The following is a 22230-nucleotide window of genomic DNA, read 5'->3' on the forward strand; positions in this document are numbered from 1 at the left end:
ACCCCCACCCACCTCACCACCTCCTTAATTATGGCTGAGTCCACCTAAGTGACGCTCAGGACTGCTTCAGGTAAGGGGCCGACCTTAAATGACGTCACGCGATTTTAGAGGATTTTTGACCCCCGCCCCATCGTCACACGACGTCACAAAAAGTCAGACCCCTCCCCCCTCAATTATGACGTCACAAAGCTCTGCCCCCCCCACCCCCCCAAAAAAATAAAACATGCTTCAAATCGCTTTAAACTATTCTTGTCATCGTCACAAACGTCTGACCCCGCCCCCCTCTAGGTGTGTGACGTCATTCACGGACGGCCCCTAATTGTCGCTGGTATTGGCTTTCAGACAAATTAATTTTTCGTCTCCCTCTTTTCAGAACATAGATGGACTAGTCCTTCTAAATAAACTGCCAAATCGCTGCGTGTGGTGCTGACGTTTTTTTAAATAAATACACCTTTTAAAATAAATTAATTATTGCAAACCGACACACCTGATGACGACCGTTTGTGTTATGGTTGAAACGTCGTGAGAATTTTTTTTGTTTTATATATTTTATTATTTTATTGTTTCCCTTCAGCGTGACTTTACCGAAAGAGCTAAGAATATGAATTACTGCAGTCACGAAAGCTTTAAGTCAAGATTAAAATATATTAGCATACCAAAATTAGCATAGGTCAACCGTTGACCAATCGCTGCGCACCATCGCTGGAGACGCGCCCAGGTTTGCCTCTCGACCAATCGGATCGCTGGCCCTCCCTCCTCCCCACTTTGGCACGCTGCGACCAATCAGATCGCGGGAGGACGCTACCATTTTTAATGCCTTACACGCTGAAAGCCGCGCGCCCATGTGCGTGTGAGTGTTTAGTTTTGTTTTAATTATTTTAATCATTAAAATTCGCGAGTGTCAAGGTAAGCTACGTAGACTTTATTTTTTAAAGCATTTTCTCAAGAGAACCGTTGTTGCTGCTGCTGTTGTTGTGAAAGGCCCGGTACACCCTGAGGCCTTGCCTAGACTAGGACAGCCTTGATGTCACGTGGGTCCACACTCTTTGTGTCTTTCGGTAAAGTCACGGAGGTAGAAAATAAAATTTATTCATGATTTTATTTAATTACATTTTATTTTATACCTACGTTAAATTTAATTTAAATTTTTAATTAAAATGTATTTCATGCCTACGTTAAATTTAATTTAAAATTGGAATTAATTTAATTAAAATTTATTTTATACCTACGTAATTTTTTATAAATGAATATTTTTTTTATACTTTAAATTAATTTTAATTTATACCTTCGTTAAATTTAATTTAAATTTGTAATAAATTAAATTTTATTTCATACATACGTTAAATTAAATTGATTTTTTAAATAAATTAAATGTATTTAAATTAAAGTTATTTTATACCTACGTTTAATTTAAATTTTTAATAAATTACATTTATTGTATTTAAATTAAATTTATTTTATTTCATACCTACACATGTACAGTCATTTTAACTGCTCTGACTGCTACAAGCTAAGTGCGGCCTGGAATCGTATTATTAAGTAATACATTTTACAATTACAATTCCTTATAGAGGAACCCCATACTAATGAACTGACTACGTATCTATATAATTAAAAGACCGCACGCAAATACCGCAAAAGTGGACCCCGTTGTCAATGAGATAATTCGATGTACGTACAGCAGTTGCTGTACGTACATCATTAAAATTACACCGATTGTAATACGTCACCAAAGACGACACAATTTTAATTTGACCCCCGGGTCTGATCGCGTTAACTGTGCAGGTGGCGGGTCGAGAGGTGACTTGCACGTGTGTGCAGCTTATTGAATATTGACGTGCGATGACTTGTGGAGAGGAAGAATGATGATGATGGCGATGCAAGTCTTGAAGTCTGACGTTGTTCTCCGAGTCGTGTAGCCTACCGCGTGCAACTTTGGGGATTGCGTAATGTCATTTTAGTTTCCTCTGTGGAACTTTTTATTTTGTTGATTCTAACGCTTTAACTAACGTAGGGCGGGCTTGGGAGCGGCGTTGACGATGTGTTTTGGCGTTACACCAACCAGCACCTTTGCATTCAGAAGTTGGAGGTGCTTTGATTGTTACAGCGATGGGTGGAATCGTCACCGTCATGGGTTTTAAGTGGGCATGGAGCCCGCCAAGGGAATGGGTAGGTAGAGGAATGGGGTTGGAGAGTATACACAACTTGCATTTCTAGTCATTTCAACAATTTATGGGCATGCGCATCATTAACAGTGTCCTGATTGATGAGCAAAACAAAATCGCAATTTAATCATCAATCTATTGTCATTAATGAGTCCGAAATAGCAATAGTCATGCTCAAAACCGCATTCCTATTATAAAAAAATAATTGAACCCCCATTCATGATGACAATTCCAATATGGTCATTATGATGCTCAGAATTACACTTATATTCTCAGAATCATGAACATTTATTAAAACATCAGTGTGCTCAAAATGCAAATTTACCAATTTCAACATGTACACAATCAATTCCAAGATTCTAATCAAAGTAAGTCCTATGTATCTTGGTGTTTTCATGCTTATCCATTATTGCACGCCCCCCAAAAAAATATACAAAAGTGTATTTTTATAATGTTTGCATGGTGTACAGTCTGGAAATTACCCACATGGCAAATTTCAAGCTTGGTGCGTGTCGGGAAGTACGCTAAACATTTTGAACAGACACACACATTCACAACTTTGCCTTTGATATATATGGAGATTAGTAATAAATTGTTAATTTAATTACTTTCATGTTGACGGATTGTAACTACGAATAGCACTGGCTCACCACGGGGCTTATCGCGTGGTATCTGGGCACTTTATTTGAAACGTAAACCCCACAGTGTGTGAGTACAATTCCTCGCAAGTTGCGTCCACAGACACAGACAATGACGTTTCTAGGTAAGAGTAAGAAATGAATCTACGTGTCGAGGAGAGACGAGAGAGCCAAGAGGTCACCTCGGGAGACGGGGCGGCACGTCAACCTTAGTCACGTGACTGAAGGAGTGAGGGCGTGCCGTGTGTGTGTGTACCGTGTGTGTGTGTGTGTACTGTGTGTGTGTGTACTTGCATGTGTGTGTGTACCGTGTGTGTGTACCGTGCGTGTGTGTGTACCGTGCGTGTGTGTGTGTACTGTGTGTGTACTGTGCGTGCGTGTGTACTGTGTGTGTGTGTGTGTATATATTGTGTGTCTGTGTACCATGTGTGTGTACACTGTGTGTGTGTACCTTGTGTGTGTGTAACGTGTGTGGCGGTAGTCTAGCAGTTAGTGCGCTGCTCTACAAACATGACGACTCGAGTTTGATTCCCGCTCACAGCCAACACCCAGTGACGATTCTTTAGGATATGTTTTTCAAACGAACAGTTGTTTGGGTTGCGTTGTGTTCATTAAAGTTACTTGCAATTCAAATATAGGTGTGTTGTTGGTGGTTGTAATGCCAGACGATAACATTGTGAGGAGCAATGCCTGAATCCTTACCCTTGGGGTTCCTCTAGAAATGGCAAAAAGTCACTGAGAGTGGCCACGTGGAGGAGAGGCTGCTACTCTGCACAGAGCTGGACCGGTACCGCCTGGATCTCTGTGGCATTCAGGAGATCCAGTGGACCGGCTCTGACTCCAATCATCATGAGGGGTGCAGAGTCATCCACTCGGGGCAGGAGACTGCCAAACAACAAGGAGTGGCTCTTATTCTGAAAAAAAGAATGAAGGCGGCGTGGGAAGGTGGCGGCGAGGTGTGGAAAGCTGTAAGCCCCAGGCTACTTTGGGCTCGCCTCCCCATCAACAGGAGGCAGAGAATGGTGGTGGTGGTGGCTGCTTACGCCCCCACCGAAGACGAACATCAGTGGAGGGATGCAGGCAAGCCCGTGGATTCAGATTCCTTCTATGACCTCCTGTCACAGGTGTTAGCTAAAAGTGGCCCCTCGGGATAGAGTCATCCTGTTGGGTGACTTCAATGCCCGAGTTGGTGATGATGCTGGCACCTGGTCTGGAGCGATTGGAAGGCATGGGCCAGATCAACTCAATAACAACGGTAGGAGGCTGTTAGACTTCTGTGGAGCCTGTGGGCTTGTCATGGCCAACACGCTGTTCTGGCATCTGTGCATCCAGACAACATCTTGGATTCACGCCGGGTCCAAGCAAGAACATCCGCTGGACTATATAGCAGTGGACCAGTGAATGCAGGCCCATGTCCTTGACACCAGAACCTACCGTGCTGCTGACCTCACTGACCGTTAGCTGTTCATATGTAAGATCTGTGGGCTGGGTAAATCTGTGAGCAGGAGCGAGAGATAATTAAGCTCCCAAGCATTCACTATGTTATAAACAACATATTTTCGCTCATAAGTCGCTTGCCTAATTGCCTCAGCAACTCGGTGTTTCGTATCGAATCTCATCTCAAACAATCGAAGGCCGCCCCCTAGTGGCAGCTGCCCCTGTGTGGCACAAGGTGGCCCTCCACCGGCCTGCACGTGGCATGAGTCTGTCGGTAGGGGTCGATCATTGACGCGTCATCTACATTGTGGAGTTTCCGGATAATGTCTGGAATTAACCACAATTTTGACCGTTACACCAACATGCAATGACCTGTGCATTGTAAGTGACACAATACTCTGTTTGACATCCGCCGTGAAGCAGAACAGCGCATATTGTGGTGAATGTTACTGGGGTAGCCAGGTGTGCCTGTCGGATTTGAACGTTAAACCTCTGCAACAAATAGAGAATACGCTACCATATTCCTGGTTCTTTCGGTAAAGTCACGTAGATAGAAAACAAAATTAAAGATTAAACAATTTTTTTATACAAATAACAAATAAAAATAAATTGATGATAAGATGCCATGGGTCGACTGACTCAGATGACTGGCCAATGCACCGCCTTTGCCCCCCACTACACACACAGTGTGTGTACGTACACACAGTGTGTGTACGTACACACACTGTACACACAATAATGTCCACGTTGTTGCTGAGTTCACGTACCCAAGGGAGGGGGCAATGAAAAATTAAGCTAAATCAACTTAAACTCCATCCCCGCTCTGTGACGTCACCACTCAGCATGACCTCATCGGCATGAAGTGCCAGCGGGAGGTGTACCTCGCTAGTGACGTCATCTCACCAAGGTATTCACACTCCGCCAACCTGCTTCCGCGTGACATCGCGCGTAACAGGAGGCTGCCGATCCGCGCTTGCACTGAAATCCGAGGTGAGAAATTCTCATGCTGGTGGTAGTGGTGGTTGTTGTTTACCAAGGTAGAGCCTCTCTCTCGTAGGGATGTCAGTTGAGTAGCAGCGAGCATGGGAATCGATGTCCAGGTTGGAACTGTTGTATATATAGGTGTTATGAAAATTGATGAAAATAATGAAAATTAAATGAAATTTGAAATTTGCAAAATTCATCCGAAATTATGTTAATTTGTGTAATTATGTGCATAAATTATGCTGATTCGAGAGATGATCGTATTAATTATGCGAGTGGGCATGGTTATGATGATGCAGGTCGTTATGATAATTAGGTCGAGCCTCGGTGACGATTGTGTTATGAATTTGAACAACGCGATTAATCGTATGCAGTTCTGTAGGTGTTGTGAGCACGAATGAGAGAGAGTCGATTCGACTCTGCTCTTTAATTCCGTATTATCGATAAGGATACGATTACTCTCGATTGAACATTATGAATTATGTGTGTTATGGATTATGTGTGGTGATAGTGTGCTTATGATAGGTCCCCAGGATTCAGATCTCATACGCAGAACAATATGCAGAATTTCAGGAAGAATCACACACAAACCTGCTTTAATCAATTTTATTTTCTAGCTAACTTTAATTTAGGATAATATGAAAACTCAATCTCGGGATTTTGGAATTTCAACACAGCGTTAACATAATACCATCACGATTGCGTTGTTTCACCTCGATAGCGGCACCTGTGGTTAATTCCCGACGCGTAACGCAATCAATCGGTTGTTGAGAGAGAGATTAAACATGCATAACTATTCTATCAAACCTTAACTCTATTATATGCGAATTCGTATACTTGAATGATTACACAAGACGGCACTCGGTCTTTGATTCGTATCCAATCCTTAACACATTCTGATATGCGAAATTATTATGCTTGAAATCGTCAGCACAGTACCACGGCGATGTTCGTTCATTGATTCATCAACGATTATGCAATTAAAGCGTTCGACTGAAATAATTCTGATTGCCTCATCAACGTAACTCGATGGGTGGCGATGTTTTTCGTTATCAGCTAATAGTTGACGCAGTTATCATGAGTCTTGTATGTTTAATGGAAGCGTTGTTGATTTCTTGCGTTGAGCAAACGCCTAGGTTGATTTCCTTGTCAAAAAAATGTTTGTTCGTTGTGTAGCGGTGGGGGAGTGAGGAGGGAGTGTGGGGGAGGGGCATACGAACGACTGCCAGTTTCTGTCCACCGCTGGCTGGATGAGTCAGCACGACGCTCGCCATCGTCGCGCCGATGGGTGTTGAGTGCGGGGCCGCTTCCCTCTCAGCCCTGGTGACGTGAAGTTGCGAGCTGTGGCACGCTGGTGGCACGCTGTTCGCGCGCTGGTGCTGATGCTGGTGCTGATGGCACGCTGGTGGCGCGCGCTCCCTCTCCTTGAAGATGCGCGAACGTGCCCGTGCTGGTTCGCTGACAGCAGTTTCATCCACTGCCGGATGAGCTGCTGCACGCTCTTGCTTGGCGTTGCTGGCCGCGCTCTTTCCGCTGCTGTAGTATCTGACGCTGCGCTCGCGGGCGACAGGTCAAGTTTTCTTCTGCTGAGTGAGCCGAGTCGCACGTGCTCTCTTTGTTGAAGTTGTTGGCGGCTCTCTGACAGCAGGTTTCCTCCACTGCTGTATGACTCAAGTCGCACGCGCTTGGTCGCTGGTTTGCTGAAGTTGTTGGCGGCTGTCCAAGCTTTTCCGCTGCTGGTTTAGCCACGTTGCACGCTCTCTCCCTGTGGAGATGCTCGAGCGCTCTCAGTGCTGATTCGCTGATAGCAGTTTCTCTCCACTGCTGTATGACTCAATTTCGTTGATACATGGCGACTCATGCGATCCTCGCTACTCAGCAAGGCTCGGAGCCAGCCGCTCCATGCGACTGCTCGTCCTGTGGACGTCTTGACTCGCTGATCTGTCTTGACTCTTGACTGTTGACTGACTTTTGAAAATGCGGCTGACCGTTATATTCAAAGACAATTCTCTCCACGCTGTGGAAAAGGTGGGGGGGGGGGGGCGTGGTCTGTTTGTGTGTGAGTTCGTGTGTGTACAGATGGCTCCTGCGTTAACGATCTGTTTGCCCTGGTGTGAAATTCCTCTCTCGCGCTCTGCGGGAGAGACAAAGGTGGTCGGGAGCACCTATCTCTTTATACTTTCGACTTTATATTTCTCAAATACCATTTGGTCCCATGTTCGCCAAGACTCGTGTTTGTAACTACGTCCTCCCGACACCCCTCTCGGGTTACCGAGGTTCGCATTGTTATGATGGAATTATTAAAAAGAAAAATAATTTTCATCCTGAGTTTAAGAGGTCCGTTTCTTGATTGTTGGAATCCATATCCCTTGGTTCTGTAAGGTTCTATAATGGAATATCGTTTAAGGTTAACACGTTATTATTAATGTTATATTGCAATTTCTTTAAAACTTTGTTTGCCTGGTTGCCGTGTGTGGGGTGGGGTGTGTCTCCTCATCAAACCGGCTGGCTTTTCCAGATGGCCCCTTGTGATAAGGTGTAATTCTTGCTTCTCCGCGCTGCGAGAGAGACAAAGGTGGTCGGGGTTGCTTGGGATATTGTTTAAACTCTTTCGCAAGTTTGCCCGTTGTCTCATTCCTTCTCGAAAACCTTTGATGTGACTGTGTATTTTGTCTCCAAGCTTTGTTTTAACAGTAAAAGTATTAAAGGTGAAAATCATTTGAAAGCGAATTATTGGATAATAATTCACTGATGTATCTGGTGGCCTGGTCTTAATTGGAGTGAGCGCGAGGACCGCTAACTTTAGCTTATTCTTGTTATTGCATTTTAAATTTTAACCGTTGTTTAAAAAAAAAAATGGTTTAACCCATGGGCGTCCTCATTTCTGGCTTGCGGAGGGCTTCCCTCTGCGTGACCTCCCTTAGGGCACATTCAACTCTTGTTCATCTGGAGATCTTCGCAGATAGCTGCTAACATCCTCACCTCGAGAGTTTAATTATTTCTTTATTAATGGCCTGTTTATGACCGACATCTGGTTTTTCGTGTGCCTGGCTTACGGGTTTTATTGATTATTTTTTTCGTTTGTTAAAAAAAATATGATATATATAATGGCAAATATTATTGTTCATATCAATTTTGGAAAAGGCTCATATACAACAACAGCGCTGGAGTGAAAAAAAAGCCACGCGCAGATCACGACCTTTAAGCTGTGTGAGAAGAAACAAAGCGCCTTGACAAAGGAATTAGCATAGAATTTAGCATTGAAATGGCTCATTGAAATAGCTAAGTTAAAGTATACACATCCGCAGAGGCACCCCTTGACAAAGGAATTAGCATAAAATTTAGCATTGAAATAGCTGAGTGATGTTCTGTTTGAGAGGAGACCTGATGGCTCATTGGGGCATTCTGTCTACAGGAAACCCACCCACACAGATTCCTACTTGAAACCTGATTCCCACCACCACCCAGCCCAAAATAATTCTCTCATCAAAACTTTATACCATAGTGCTCATTGCATTTCGGACCAACACCACCTGACTAGTGAATTACAACATGTACACCTGGCCCTCAAAAGGAATGGTTACTCTGACCGTACCATCCGCCAAGCTTTTTCTCCCTCCATACAGAAACAACCACTTGATACTCCGGTCAAAACCATCACACTACCATATATAGCAGGCGTTACTAAAAATATTTCCAAAATTCTAAACAAACACAAGATCCAGGTCCGGTTCAATACAGTACACAAAATTCGTGATCTGATCCCATCCGTGAAGGATGTCATTCCTGACTTACAGTACCCCGGGGTTTACAAATTGAGTTGTACCTGCGGTGATTGCTATATCGGGGAGACAAAGCGACATGTCTCTGACCGAATTCGCGAGCACAAATCAGATTTGAAACACGGCAAAACGAATTCTTCTGCCGTGGCTGATCACTGTTACAACGCTGTGGGTGATCACGATATAATTTTCTCCCGATACCAAGGTTCTTTGCAAACCCACGGGTTTTACAAACACAGACACAATTTCAACCGAGAAGATGGTTTCAAATTAAGCAACCATTGGAAAGATGTTCTAAATCGAACTAATCATTAAACTAATTTCAATGGTACAGTATATTTTTCAAGTAGTGGTACCCCAAACTTTCGCAGCTCTTATAAATTCGTTTTTCACACCATCAATAGGTAAACTCCCCCCCCCCCCCCCCGTGCCAAACGGCAAGTCCACCGGCACGTGCACCACATCTTTTCTAAAATCGGCCAATCAAATGCTAATTTTATGCTAATTTCTTTGTCAGGACACCTTGTTTGCTCGCACACAGTTTAAAGGTCCGCGGTCTGAGCGTGGTTGTGTTTCGCTAAATTCTCCTGTTTGATTTGTACTAGGTGCCTCGGTGAATGTATATGCTCTGAATTTAACATAGCTATTTCTGTGACCAGTTACAAGCTAATCACTCAGCTATTTCAATGCTAAATTCTATGCTAATTCCTTTGTCAAGGGGTGCCTCTGCAGATGTGTATACTTTAACTTAGCTATTTCAATGAGCCATTTCAATGCTAAATTATATGCTAATTCCTTTGTCAAGGCGCTTTGTTTCTTCTCACACAGCTTAAAGGTCGTGATCTGAGCGTGGCTTTTTCACTCCAGCGCTGTCCTCCAGAAAGTCTCGTCCCTTCACCTGATGAAGGCCGTGTTGTGGGCGAAACGTCGTGATTTTTGTTATTTTATTTTTTTACCTACGTGACTTTACCAAATAGAACCAAAGATTATGGATCCTAGCAGTCACGAAAGCTTTAAATCTAGAACTGTGTTTCCATTTGCAAGTAAACTCACATTTCAACAACGAGGGTTGAAAGCATTAAGCATTAGCTCTGTCTGCATGTCTGCTCTGTTGTAAAGATGATCCAATATGAACACAATTGTAGTACAATAGCTCTGTTGCTGTTAGGGACCTAACAATGTTGAAAACTGGCCAAAATTTATTACACGGCCCACTCATGGTCCAGAGCAGAACTCGGTACCACCTAAGGTAGCAACACTTCAGTTGTACCCATTTATTTGGATGGAAAATGAAAGTAAATTACTTTATAGTCTCACTCATTGAATTTGTTTATCACTGGCCACGTAGAGAAATTGCAACTGCTCAATTTAGGCCACCTCACGTGGTACCGACAAAGGAGACATCTCATGGGCTATGAAAAAATAAGAATAGGTTGTATCCTTTCTGGCAATAAAACAGATCTTACGATTCATTGAAGAAGGTTTCTGTTTTGTGTTTGGACATCTAAACACCCGTTTTGTTGCCAAAAAAGGATCAATTCTATTCTTATTTTGTCATACTTTGATACCGGCAAAACGGTCTCATTTTGAAGCGTTTCATGGACTATTGGATGGGGAGAAAAAAACCGGCGCTAAAAGTCAGTGGCAACCTCTCCTGTCGTGCCCAGTGACGTCATCACGGGCGAAGTTCACTGCGCGAAGTCAAACGCCGCCTCGTGAGCGCCGCTCGGGAACCGTGTGGGTTTGTGTTTCTTGTCTCCTCTGCGCAATGTGGGGGAGGGCTTCATCCAGCAGTGGATTGACAAAAGCACTGTATGCATACTGCACAGGCTACGCTAACGTCACATTTAGGCCCATGGACCGAACAAACGCGTCTATCTTTCTCCATCCGTCTCCACTCTCTCTCTTTTCCTCTCTTCACTGCTGGCCTGTAGGTTTGGGCCGAGCGAGTTCCTGCCGGGGATTTGGCTTTTCAGGAGCTGATTCCCCCCGTGGCTTTGTCGGCACGAGGCGACCGCGCGGAGTGTCAAGTGCTCCACCGGGCCCCAAGGCGCTGCCCCAGCACCACCGTAGTAGCCAAACCATCGGTGCTCGGCATGGCCCGTATGAAGGTCTTGCTGGACCTCATGTTGCGCACGGGGTACAGCATCGTCCAGGAGAGCAGACAGAGGAAGTTCGGACCGCCGCCCGACTGGCAGGGGCCCCCTCCCGCCCGTGGCTGCGAGGTGTTTCTGGGGGGGATCCCGCGCGACCTCTACGAGGATGAGCTGGTGCCCGTGCTGGTGACGGTGGGGAAGCTCTACCAGCTCCGCCTCATGATGGATCATAGTGGAGAGACCCGCGGCTACGCGTTCGCTACCTACGCGACGCTCGCCGAAGCCACGGATGCCGTCAAGAAACTCAACAAATTCGAGATCCGTCCCGGACGCCGCATTGGAGTCCGCTTCAGCGTGGACAATCGCTGCCTCTTCATTGGGGGGCTGCCAGAGGACAAGAAGCGAGCGGAGGTGATGATGGCGATGAGCGGTGCCACAGAGGGCGTGGTGGACGTCAAGATGAGCGTCTGTTACCGGGACAAAACCCTCAACCGAGGCTACGCGTTCATCGAGTACCGGAGCCATCATGCGGCCGCCATGGCCCGGCGGAAGCTCCTTCTTATCAACTTGCAGCTATGGGGCCGGACCATCAAGGTGGACTGGGCGTGGCCAGAGGCGTGGCTAGGCCCCGCCTCCGGCCACGCCCTCTCGTGAAACCTTGGAGCAGGTTACACGAGAGGGCGTGGCCAGAGGTGTGGCTAGGCCCCGCCTCTGGCCACGCCCTCTCGTGGAACCTTTTGAGCAGGTTACCGGAGTAACTCGGCTAGCCCCACCTGTTGCCTTTGCCCCAGATGCGCCTCCTTCCCTGATTGGTTGTTACCTTTGTGGCTGTACCTGTTAAGCCCTTGCCAGGCCAGCAGGTGTCACCCTGTCATGTCAGCAGGTGTCACCCTGTCATGTCAGCAGGTGTCACCCTGTGATGTCAGCAGGTGTCACCCTGTGATGTCAGCAGGTGTCACCCTGTGATGTCAGCAGGTGTCACCCTGTCATGCAAGCAGGTGTCACCCTGTGATGTCAGCAGGTGTCACCCTGTGATGTCAGCAGGTGTCACCCTGTGATGTCAGCAGGCGTCACCCTGTGATGTCAGCAGGTGTCACCCTGTGATGTCAGCAGGTGTTACCCCTTGTCATGTCAGCAGGTGTCACCCTGTGATGTCAGCAGGTGTCACCCTGTCATGTCACCAGGTGTTACCCTGTGATGTCAGCAGGTGTCACCCTGTGATGTCAGCAGGTGTCACCCTGTGATGTCAGCAGGTGTCACCCTGTGATGTCAGCAGGTGTCACCCTGTGATGTCAGCAGGTGTCACCCTGTGATGTCAGCAGGTGTCACCCTGTGATGTCAGCAGGTGTTACCCCATGTCATGTCAGCAGGTGTCACGCTGTCATGTCAGCAGGTGTCACCCTGTCATGTCAGCAGGTGTCACCCTGTGATGTCAGCAGGTGTCACCCTGTGATGTCAGCAGGTGTTACCCCATGTCATGTCAGCAGGTGTTACCCTGTGATGTCAGCAGGTGTCACCCTGTCATGTCAGCAGTTGTCACCCTGTCATGTCAGCAGGTGTCACCCTGTGATGTCAGCAGGTGTCACCCTGTGATGTCAGCAGGTGTCACCCTGTGATGTCAGCAGGTGTCACCCTGTGATGTCAGCAGGTGTTACCCCATGTCATGTCAGCAGGTGTCACGCTGTCATGTCAGCAGGTGTCACCCTGTCATGTCAGCAGGTGTCACCCTGTCATGTCAGCAGGTGTCACCCTGTGATGTCAGCAGGTGTCACCCTGTGATGTCAGCAGGTGTCACCCTGTCATGTCAGCAGGTGTCACCCTGTGATGTCAGCAGGTGTCACCCTGTGATGTCAGCAGGTGTCACCCTGTCATGTGAGCAGGTGTCACCCTGTGATGTCAGCAGGTGTCACCCTGTCATGTCAGCAGGTGTCACCCTGTGATGTCAGCAGGTGTCACCCTGTCATGTCAGCAGGTGTCACCCTGTGATGTCAGTAGGTGTCACCCTGTGATGTCAGCAGGTGTCACCCTGTGATGTCAGCAGGTGTCACCCTGTCATGTCAGCAGGTGTCACCCTGTGATGTCAGCAGGTGTCACCCTGTGATGTCAGCAGGTGTCACCCTGTCATTACACTTTAATGAAAACCGACAACAGAATCCTTGAAGAAAAAACTAATTCAGGTGTTTGACATGTCAACGCCATTTCGTTTTGAAAATGTAGCGGAGAAAAATATATATTGTTCACATCGCATTCTGTTTTGTCAATGATCTCTGTAACGTGCAACTGCTCTGCAAGCCATGCATTAACCCCTTTCTGTCTCAATTTAATTCCCAGCATGCAAATCTCCAAGCCTCAGATTTTATAAAATCTTTCGCGCAACTTTAATCCTAGTAAATATATTTTTTTCTTTTAAAACACAAGCATTATATTTAGTCTATTGCATGGCTAAAGTATTCTAAGTAAAAATGTAAATTGTATTAAACCAATGTTAGATCATCGCTATGATAAATATATTTCTACCCTACAATATACAAATCTACATTGTGCTAATGTTTCAATTCTACTTTTATTAACTTACAAATATATATAGTCTAGGACACATTTTCAAAGGAATATTTTCATGTACCCAGACAATATTTGCACGTGCCCACATAAAAAACTTGCAGACTGCATACGTAGCTACGACAACAGAATCCTTGAAAAAACGAATTCAGGTGTTTGACATGTCAACGCCATTTCGTTTTGAAAATGTAGGGGAGAAAAATATATATTGTTCACATCGCATTCTGATGTCAAAACATTTGATTCTTTATAAAATTGAAAAACCCTTGAACAACTTTGCTGCACATGGAGATGTCCGTGCACTGCCTCGTTTCCACAGCCTCTATCCCGGTGCCATTTGTATTTCATGCACATACCGCTGTTAAGAGTTTGATGTTTTATTGATTTTCAATTTTGGTGTTATTTTGCTGTAATGTTTTTTTGTTACTTTTTTTATGGAAATAAAGTCCTGAAAAGTCTCTTCCTCTCTCTCTCTCCCCTCTCTCGGCCGAGTTTCTGCCACTTTTGGTTCTGAGTGTCGCATGCTTGGGATCCTTCTTTCCCTCCTCTGTGGATTTAATTTGATTTGCTGATTTACACGTCAACATATTTCAGACTTTTTCCTAATCATTACCAACGTTTCCATGGCCATGCACTTTAGAGTAACTTATTACCTTTTACCACAGCATCATAATATAATTTTCCTGGATCATCGCCTTCATAGCTTTGATCAATCACCAATGGTTTACTGGTTCGTTTTTGTATTTACTTATGCCACCGTCTTTCCCCGTGGGACCATGTGGCGTGAAGTTGTGTCGCACATAAACAGAATCGGTGCACATCACGATTTTCCGTACTCGACTGTCAGTTGCCATCCCCGGGGCGATGTGCACATTTGTCGACTCGGCGAATCGATTTGATTTCGGGGCCCCGTTGGGTCGCCCCTTTTGTGCTTTTGCGTGAGCCGGATTTCAACACAATTCCCGATCCGTTGTGGTGCCACGGTCTCCGCCATCGCCTCGACTCCCCCGTGGCCCCCCACACTGAGCATGCACCTGCAGCGCGCGCACGTAGCGTCCTGGCGGGGGTTTGCCCGTCACGACGGGTTTTCATCCGAAGGGTCTCTGGGATGAAAGTCCCGCGGTTTCCCGGTGCCAGGAGAATGGCCGACCCTCGCGGAGCGAGTCACATTGCGGCGCCCCTGAGTTGGCTTCAAATTGTTTGGGCGCGCGAAGGTTTGCCGGGTCGGCGGCGACGAGTCGCGCGCGATGCTCCCCGCCTTCTCGAGCCGCTCACGGCATCTGTGCGACGCCGGCGAGCGCCGCTACGAGGCGGCGATAGGCAAAGTTCCCTTTCGTCTTCGTCCCTCCGACTCTCACGGCGTCCGCGAGACGCCGTGAGCACGGCCGCGAGGTACGTGATGGGGCGTGCGAGCATTTGCGGACTTGGGTAGCGGTAGGCCTAGGGTCGGCTCGTAGAATATTCCCTCCGGGCGGTGCGGGGTTTGCGCCACGAATAAAAGTTAGCAGAGAGCATCGGTGTGGTGCGCGTGTGATCCCCGTGCGGAGCGGCTCCGTGGGCGGATGCGTGGCGAGAGCGAGGGCGGAGCCGCGGCCGGAGCTCGCGCGTTGAGATCATCGCCCGTCGGCCTGGACGCGAGTGGGCCGCCGCATGCTGCGTCAGCGTCAGCCGTAGTGGGCGCGCGGCGTGCACGGACGCGCGTTGAGATAATCGCCCGCAGGTGCGAGACCGTTCGGGCCCCGTGTTAACGACGGCTGCGGTGCCCGCGGATGCTCGTGGAGGTAATCGCTCGCCGGTGTAGGCGCTAGCGTGCCGCTGTCCGCTGCGTTAGCGATAGCCGCGGTGTGCGCGGGAGTGCGTGGGTTTACTCCGTGCGGCCGTGAGCCAGCAGCACGAGTCTGTCCCTCGGAGAGGGCGCTAGCGCGGGGGGCCCCGATCGCTCGGTCGGCGGGGGCCCGGCGGGAGCCGACCGACGCGGTGGAGGAGGCGGCGGCAGGGGCGGACGTCGCGCCCCACCTGCCTAGCGAGGGCGGTGGGGTGGACGTCGGCCCCCACACCGCCATGGCCCTGTACACGTTAAAGTATTGAGCACAAACTCAAGGAGCAGGGAAAATGGTAATGTTGCTTGGATTTAATTTTAATATCATTGCAACTGTATAGTTTTGATATGTTTTATTGAAAAAACATTCACGTGCATTGGCATGTCCCTCTGTCTCAAACATTAATAATGTATCATCTGCAAATGTCCTTTAGCAATGTAAATGTTTGTTCAACATTGGTATGCAGCTTGAAGAATGACGGAGTCTTATAACTGAAGACACTTCGGATTTTCAATCAAAATTTACAAATAATCCACTCTACCATAAACATGCTACATTCCAGCTAAAGTATAGTAGTATATTACTGTAAAGTAGTATGGTGTATAGCACAGATATTTTGTACAAACCCAGTGAGATGGGAGTGCTGCTTTGATGCATTACGCTTGGATCCGATCTCATGGGTTCAATTCAGGCTAACCCCTAAGGGTACTATTTTATTTTTACAGTTTCAATCGGACCAAGTACCTGGGGAGGTTTATTCCAAGTCAACATGGCTTAAAATCTGCCATGCTGAAATAAAATAGCTGGACGTTATTGCTTCTGACGTGAGTGCAGGACTCGCTATCCATGCCAAGGTGCGGAGGCTCATTTGGGCGACCAAAGGAATTCCGAATGCATGTTACAATAACGTTAATTTCAGATGACTGGATTCATTGGTAGAGTGCTCCAACTTGGGCAGAGATATCTGGCTGTAAAGTGATGTGGTTAAAACGTTTGTCTCGCAGTGTTAAAGGTTGCAATTTCAAAATACAGTTTGGGCATCAGAGCTCAATAAATTGAGTACTACTCTGTGTGAGGTTAACAGGAGTCATCCAATGGAGAGACTGGGCTACGCCATATAAATGTGGAATTTATATCAGTTGACAGGTCAAACGTACTCTTTGTCCTTTTTGGTCACTTTATTATTATAGGCTAGTGGTGTTTGTGTGTTTTAATCACAGAGATGGGGGCGGGCATTGCACCTCGCTACACCCATCCACTGCTGACGGTAGAGGTTGTGTCTGTGTGTGTGTGTACACACACACACACAGACACAACCTCACAGTGTAAACACACACAGTGTACACACACACACACATTGTACACACACACAGTGTAAACACACACAGTGTACACACACACAGATTGTACACACACAGAGTGTACACACACAGTGTACACACACAGTGTACACACATACACACAGTGTACACACACACAGTGTACACACACACACTGTACACACACAGTGTACACACACACAGTGTACACAGACACAGTGTACACACACAGGGTACACACACACACTGTACACAGACAGTGTACACACACACAGTGTAAACACACATAGAGTGTACACACACAGTGTACACACACAGTGTACACGCACAGTGTAAACACACAGTATAAACACACACAGAGTGTACACACACACACAGTGTAAACACAGTGTACACACACAGTGTACACACACAGAGTATACATACACAGTGTACACACACTGTGTACACACACACAGAGTATACACACAGTGTACACACACACAGTGTACACACACAGACACAGTGTACACACACACAGTGTACGTGTACACACAAAGTGTACACACACACAGTGTACACACAGTGTACACACAGTGTACACACACAGTGTACACACACACACAGTGTACACACACATACAGTGTACACACAGTGTACACACACACAGTGTACACACACACACACACACAGTGTACACACACTGTGTACACACACACAGTGTACACACACACACAGTATACACACAGTGTACACACACACAGTGTACACACACACACACAGTGTACACACACACAGTGTACACACACACACACACATAGTGTACACATACACACTGTGTACACACACAGTGTACACACAATAATGTCCACGTTGTTGTTGTAGCTGAGCCCACGCACTCAAGGGAGGGAGCAATGAAAATGAATCTAAATCAACTTAAACTCCAATCCCGCTCTGTGACGTCACCACTCTGCATTACTTCATCGGCGTGAAACGCCAGGGGGAGGTGTACCTCGATAGTGACGTCATGTCTTCAAGGTATTCCACCCCGCTCTTGAGCGAGACGTCACCTCCGCTTGGGTCACTGCCGTTATCGTTCCAGTGCCAATCCTTATTTGGGCAAAGCTACGCCCAGTGACTGGCGGCTCATTAACATAATGTTTTAAAGCCGTCGCGAGTTTATTGCGACGGGTTCAGCACCTATATATCGAATTGTACATTAACATAATTTATTCATACTCTAATTTATTTATTTACGGAGAAGCTCATTGTGGGAGGAGCGTGTCCCGTTTCCCAGAAGTGACGTCACGTCACCTGCTACCGCGTGACGTCACGAGGTAACAGGCAGCTATCGCTTCCTGCACTGAAATCCGAGGTGAGAAATTCTCATTGCGATTGTGGTTGTTGTGGTGGTGGTGGTTGTTGTTTACCAAGGTAGAGCCTCTCTCTCTCGTAGGGATGTCAGTTGAGTAGCAGCGAGCATGGGAATCGATGTCCAGGTTGGAACTTTACAACGCGGGGCCTAGCCACGCGGGGCCTTGCCTCCTGCCCTCGCCTGATTGCGTTCACTTTAATTATCTCGCTTAAGTTTAATTTTTCTTCACCCGGCTCGCCACTTTGTAACTTTGTTTTATTGTCAATATTCACGCAGTTTTTATTTTCTTTTTCACCAGGCCAAGTCCGCTTGAACTGCTATACCGCTCTTGTTATCAGAAGCAACCTGCCCACAACAACACAAGGTGAGGCTTTGTCAACGTGTGTGAATGTTTTGACTTAAAACTTTGGTGACTGCAGGAATTAATATTCTTGGTTCTTTCGGTAAAGTCACGTAGATAGAAAATAAAATAAAAATAACATAATACAAATGAATTAAATAAAATTGTAAATAAAGCAAAAAACTCCCGTCGTTTTGATCGCAACACAAGTTGTCTTTATTTAATGTAATTGTATTATCTGTTATTGTTATTTTCTATCTACGTAACTTTACCGAAATCAACAAGAATACGTGTGTCAATGTCTATCGGTCAAAGACGCTAAACGGAGAGACGCGCAAACTCCAAATATACAGCAGGCGTCAGGGTCGGGATCGAACCCACGACTTCCTGTATACCAGGTGAGGTAGTTAACATCTCACCACGTTGATCCTCGATTAATTACTTGGTGGAGTGAGGAAGCATTCATGCCAAGCAGATGGTGGCCAGGCGTGATTCTAGACACACCACCGCCTGTTTACCCAGTGACAGTGTACAGTTTGTGTTTGCAGTAACGTCTATTAACTCTGTTGAACACGGAGGTTATATCATAGTTATAGTTTATTTTTGTTTTCCTCTGGAACTCTCTATAAGAATGGAAACAGGAGGTGAACACAGCACACACATTCAGCTGAAGTCGGAACTGTTCATCCCAGCATTCAAGGACATCTGAGCCTGGATTCACACCTCTAAGTTGCGATTGAACATTAATTTATGCATTTCTGCCTAACACAAATAGTATTGTTTTCAACACCCTTTGCTATGTCAGCTGAATTTAGCTCTCATAAATATTCCTTTTGTAGCCAGACAGCTGAAATTGTGTGCTCGGAGTTTTGGGTGAACATTCATTTTGAAGATACGAGGGCTTCCAGGCATGTTTATAACCATTTGCCCTCTCATTGTGTGCCATAACAGCCCGTGTGATGAATTTGGGAAACTTTTTACTACATCCTGAATATATGAATATAGACGTGTAAGTCACATGTGACTATATATGCATTCCTCTGTGCCTCGATACTGTCGTGTAGATGGTGTGGATATTATTTTTTTCTGTCTTCAGCTGACGCTTCCTCTGACGCTTCCTCCGCAGAATTGGTCTGATGGAGCAAATGCAGTCAGCGCAGCTCGCTAGGACAAGTCAACAATGCGACCAGTGTGCATACAGCACGGATCGGACTGGAAATTTGACACGGCACCAGAGAACTCACACAGGAGAGAAACCCTTCAAGTGCACTGTGTGTGGGAAGGCATTTACTTGGCCATCTGTTCTTCAGACCCACCAGAGAACACACACAGGAGAGAAACCCTTCAAGTGCACTGTGTGTGGGAAGGCATTTTCACAGGCATCTGTTGTTAAAAGACACCAGAGAACACACACGGGAGAGAAACCCTTCAGGTGTACTCTGTGCGGGAAGGCCTTTGCACATTCATCACATCTTCAAGTACACCAGAGAACACACACGGGAGAGAAACCCTTCAAGTGCAGTGTGTGTGGGAAGGCATTTGCACGGCCATCAGTTCTTCAGACCCACCAGAGAACACACACAGGAGAGAAACCCTTCAAGTGCACTGTGTGTGGGAAGGCATTTTCACAGTCATCTGCTCTTAAAACACACCAGAGAACACACACGGGAGAGAAACTCTTCAAGTGCAGTGTGTGTGGGAAGACATTTTCAGATTCATCTGCTCTTAAAAAACACCAGAGAACACACACGGGAGAGAAACCTTTCAAGTGCAGTGTGTGTGGGATGACATTTTCACAGTCATCTGCTGTTAAAACACACCAGAGAACACACACGGGAGAGAAATCCTTCAAGTGCAGTGTGTGTGGGATGGCATTTTCACGGTCATCTGCTCTTAAAACACACCAGAGAACACACACGGGAGATAAACCCTTCAGGTGCAGTGTGTGTGGGAAGGCATTTCCAGATTCATTTAATCTTCAAAGCCACCAGAGAACACACACGGGAGAGAAACCCTTCAAGTGCACTGTGTGTGTGAAGGCATTTTCACAGTCATCTGCTCTTAAATCACACCAGAGAACACACACGGGAGAGAAACCCTTCAGGTGCAGTGTGTGTGGGAAGACATTTTCAGATTCATCTACTCTTAAAAAACACCAGAGAACACACACGGGAGAGAAACCCTTCAGGTGCAGTGTGTGTGGGAAGACATTTTCAGATTCATCTACTCTTAAAAAACACCAGAGAACACACACGGGAGAGAAACCCTTCAGGTGCAGTGTGTGTGGGAAGACATTTTCAAATTCATCTGCTCTTAAAAAACACCACAGAACACACACGGGAGAGAAACCCTTCAAGTGCAGTGTGTGTGGGAAGGCATTTCCAGATTCATATATTAAAACACCAGAGAACACACACGGGAGAGAAACCCTTCAAGTGCAGTGTGTGTGTGAAGGCATTTTCACAGTTATCTGCTCTTAAAACACACCAGAGAACGCACGCAGGAGAGAAACCCTTCAAGTGCAGTGTGTGCGGGAAGGCATTTGCACATTCATCAAATCTTGAAGTACACCAGAGAACACATACGAGAGAGAAACCCTTCAAGTGCAGTGTGTGCGTGCAGGCGTTTGCACAGTCATCTGATCTTGTAAAACACCAGAGAACACAGAAGCATCAGAAGATCCACAAGGAGTGCAGTCTGAAATCAGCTTGTGAAGGTCAAAGTGCCACCATGAGCCCATCCCTCATGAAACACGAACCGGAAGAAAATCCCAGCTTGGACACTTTTAAAGTTATCGAGGTGAAATATGAAGAAGTGATGGTGAAGAGGGAAGAAGTGGTGAGCGAAGAAGTGAAAGTGAAATGTGAAGAAGTGATGGTGAAGAGGGAAGAAGTGAAGGTAAAATGTGAAGATGAAGATTCAACTCCAAAATGGGACCTTCATATCGATGGAGGCAACGTGAAGCAGGAGGAGAATTCTGACTGAGGCAGAGCGAGGCAACTCCCAGCAGTTTGTGGAAGTGGAGGTGTGGGTGGACTTCCTCCTAGACAATACAAAGTCAAGTGGAGACCCGGTAGATGTGTAAGCCAGAGACGATGTCGCTACAATAGATGCACCTTTGTCACAGGCCTTCAATGACAAGAACGTGAAGTTGGACACTCAGTTGCTAGGTTCAACCTGCAGAGTAAGGGCGGCCAGTCTTTGTGGACCTGTGGGTTGGGTAGATCTTTAACCAGGAGCGAGAGACAATAAGCTCCCAATCATTCACTATGTTATAATAATTGCATTTACACGGTGCTTGCTTAATCGCCTCAGCAACTCGGAGTTTTGTGTCGTACCTCGTCTGAAACACTCGAAGAGCATCCCCAAGTAGCAGCTGCCCGTGTGGCACAAGGTGGTGGCCCAGCACCGGCCTGCATGTGGACAAGAGCCTGTCAGTAGGGGGCGATGATTGATGCGTCATCTCAGTTGTGTAGTTTGTAGGCAATTTTGATTCGAAGCTGTCGTGACTGCAGGAATCCACACCCTTGAGTTATTTTGGTAAAGTCACCACGTGGGTAGGAACATAACAGATCACGGCGTTTAGATCACAACACAAGCAATCGTCATCAGGTGGGACAACCACAGCAAGAGAAACTGCTGAAGTAGTAGGCGCCTTCTCCAGCAGTTTCTTCTTATTGCTGCTGTGCTTGTCCCACCTGATGACGATTGCTTGTGTTGCGATCTAAACGCCGTG

General features: G+C 46.5%; 1 protein-coding gene and 1 pseudogene across 1 annotated transcript; both read left to right on the plus strand.

Annotated features, from left to right (window-relative positions):
* The first annotated feature begins 807 nt into the window (after window positions 1-807).
* LOC142915844 (putative RNA-binding protein 46 pseudogene) lies at window positions 808-11768 on the plus strand (annotated as a pseudogene).
* Window positions 11769-18092: 6324 nt separating this feature from the next.
* LOC142915845 (uncharacterized) lies at window positions 18093-20974 on the plus strand. Its single transcript, XM_076061482.1, has 3 exons — window positions 18093-18154; window positions 18453-18518; window positions 19621-20974. The coding sequence occupies exon 3, from the start codon at window positions 19631-19633 to the stop codon at window positions 20972-20974; it is 1344 nt and encodes a 447-aa protein (XP_075917597.1). The 5' UTR covers window positions 18093-18154; window positions 18453-18518; window positions 19621-19630.
* Window positions 20975-22230: the final 1256 nt, after the last annotated feature.

Source organism: Petromyzon marinus, unplaced genomic scaffold (assembly GCF_048934315.1).
Source record: "Petromyzon marinus isolate PM22_M1 ecotype Great Lakes invasive population unplaced genomic scaffold, UKy_Petmar_22M1.pri1.0 PM_G_Scaffold_36, whole genome shotgun sequence".
In the NCBI taxonomy this organism is placed as follows: domain Eukaryota; kingdom Metazoa; phylum Chordata; class Hyperoartia; order Petromyzontiformes; family Petromyzontidae; genus Petromyzon; species Petromyzon marinus.

Bases quoted from the DNA above. Each gene is read 5' to 3' on its own strand.
- LOC142915845 (XM_076061482.1), top strand. From the start codon at position 19,631: ATGGAGCAAATGCAGTCAGCGCAGCTCGCTAGGACAAGTCAACAATGC.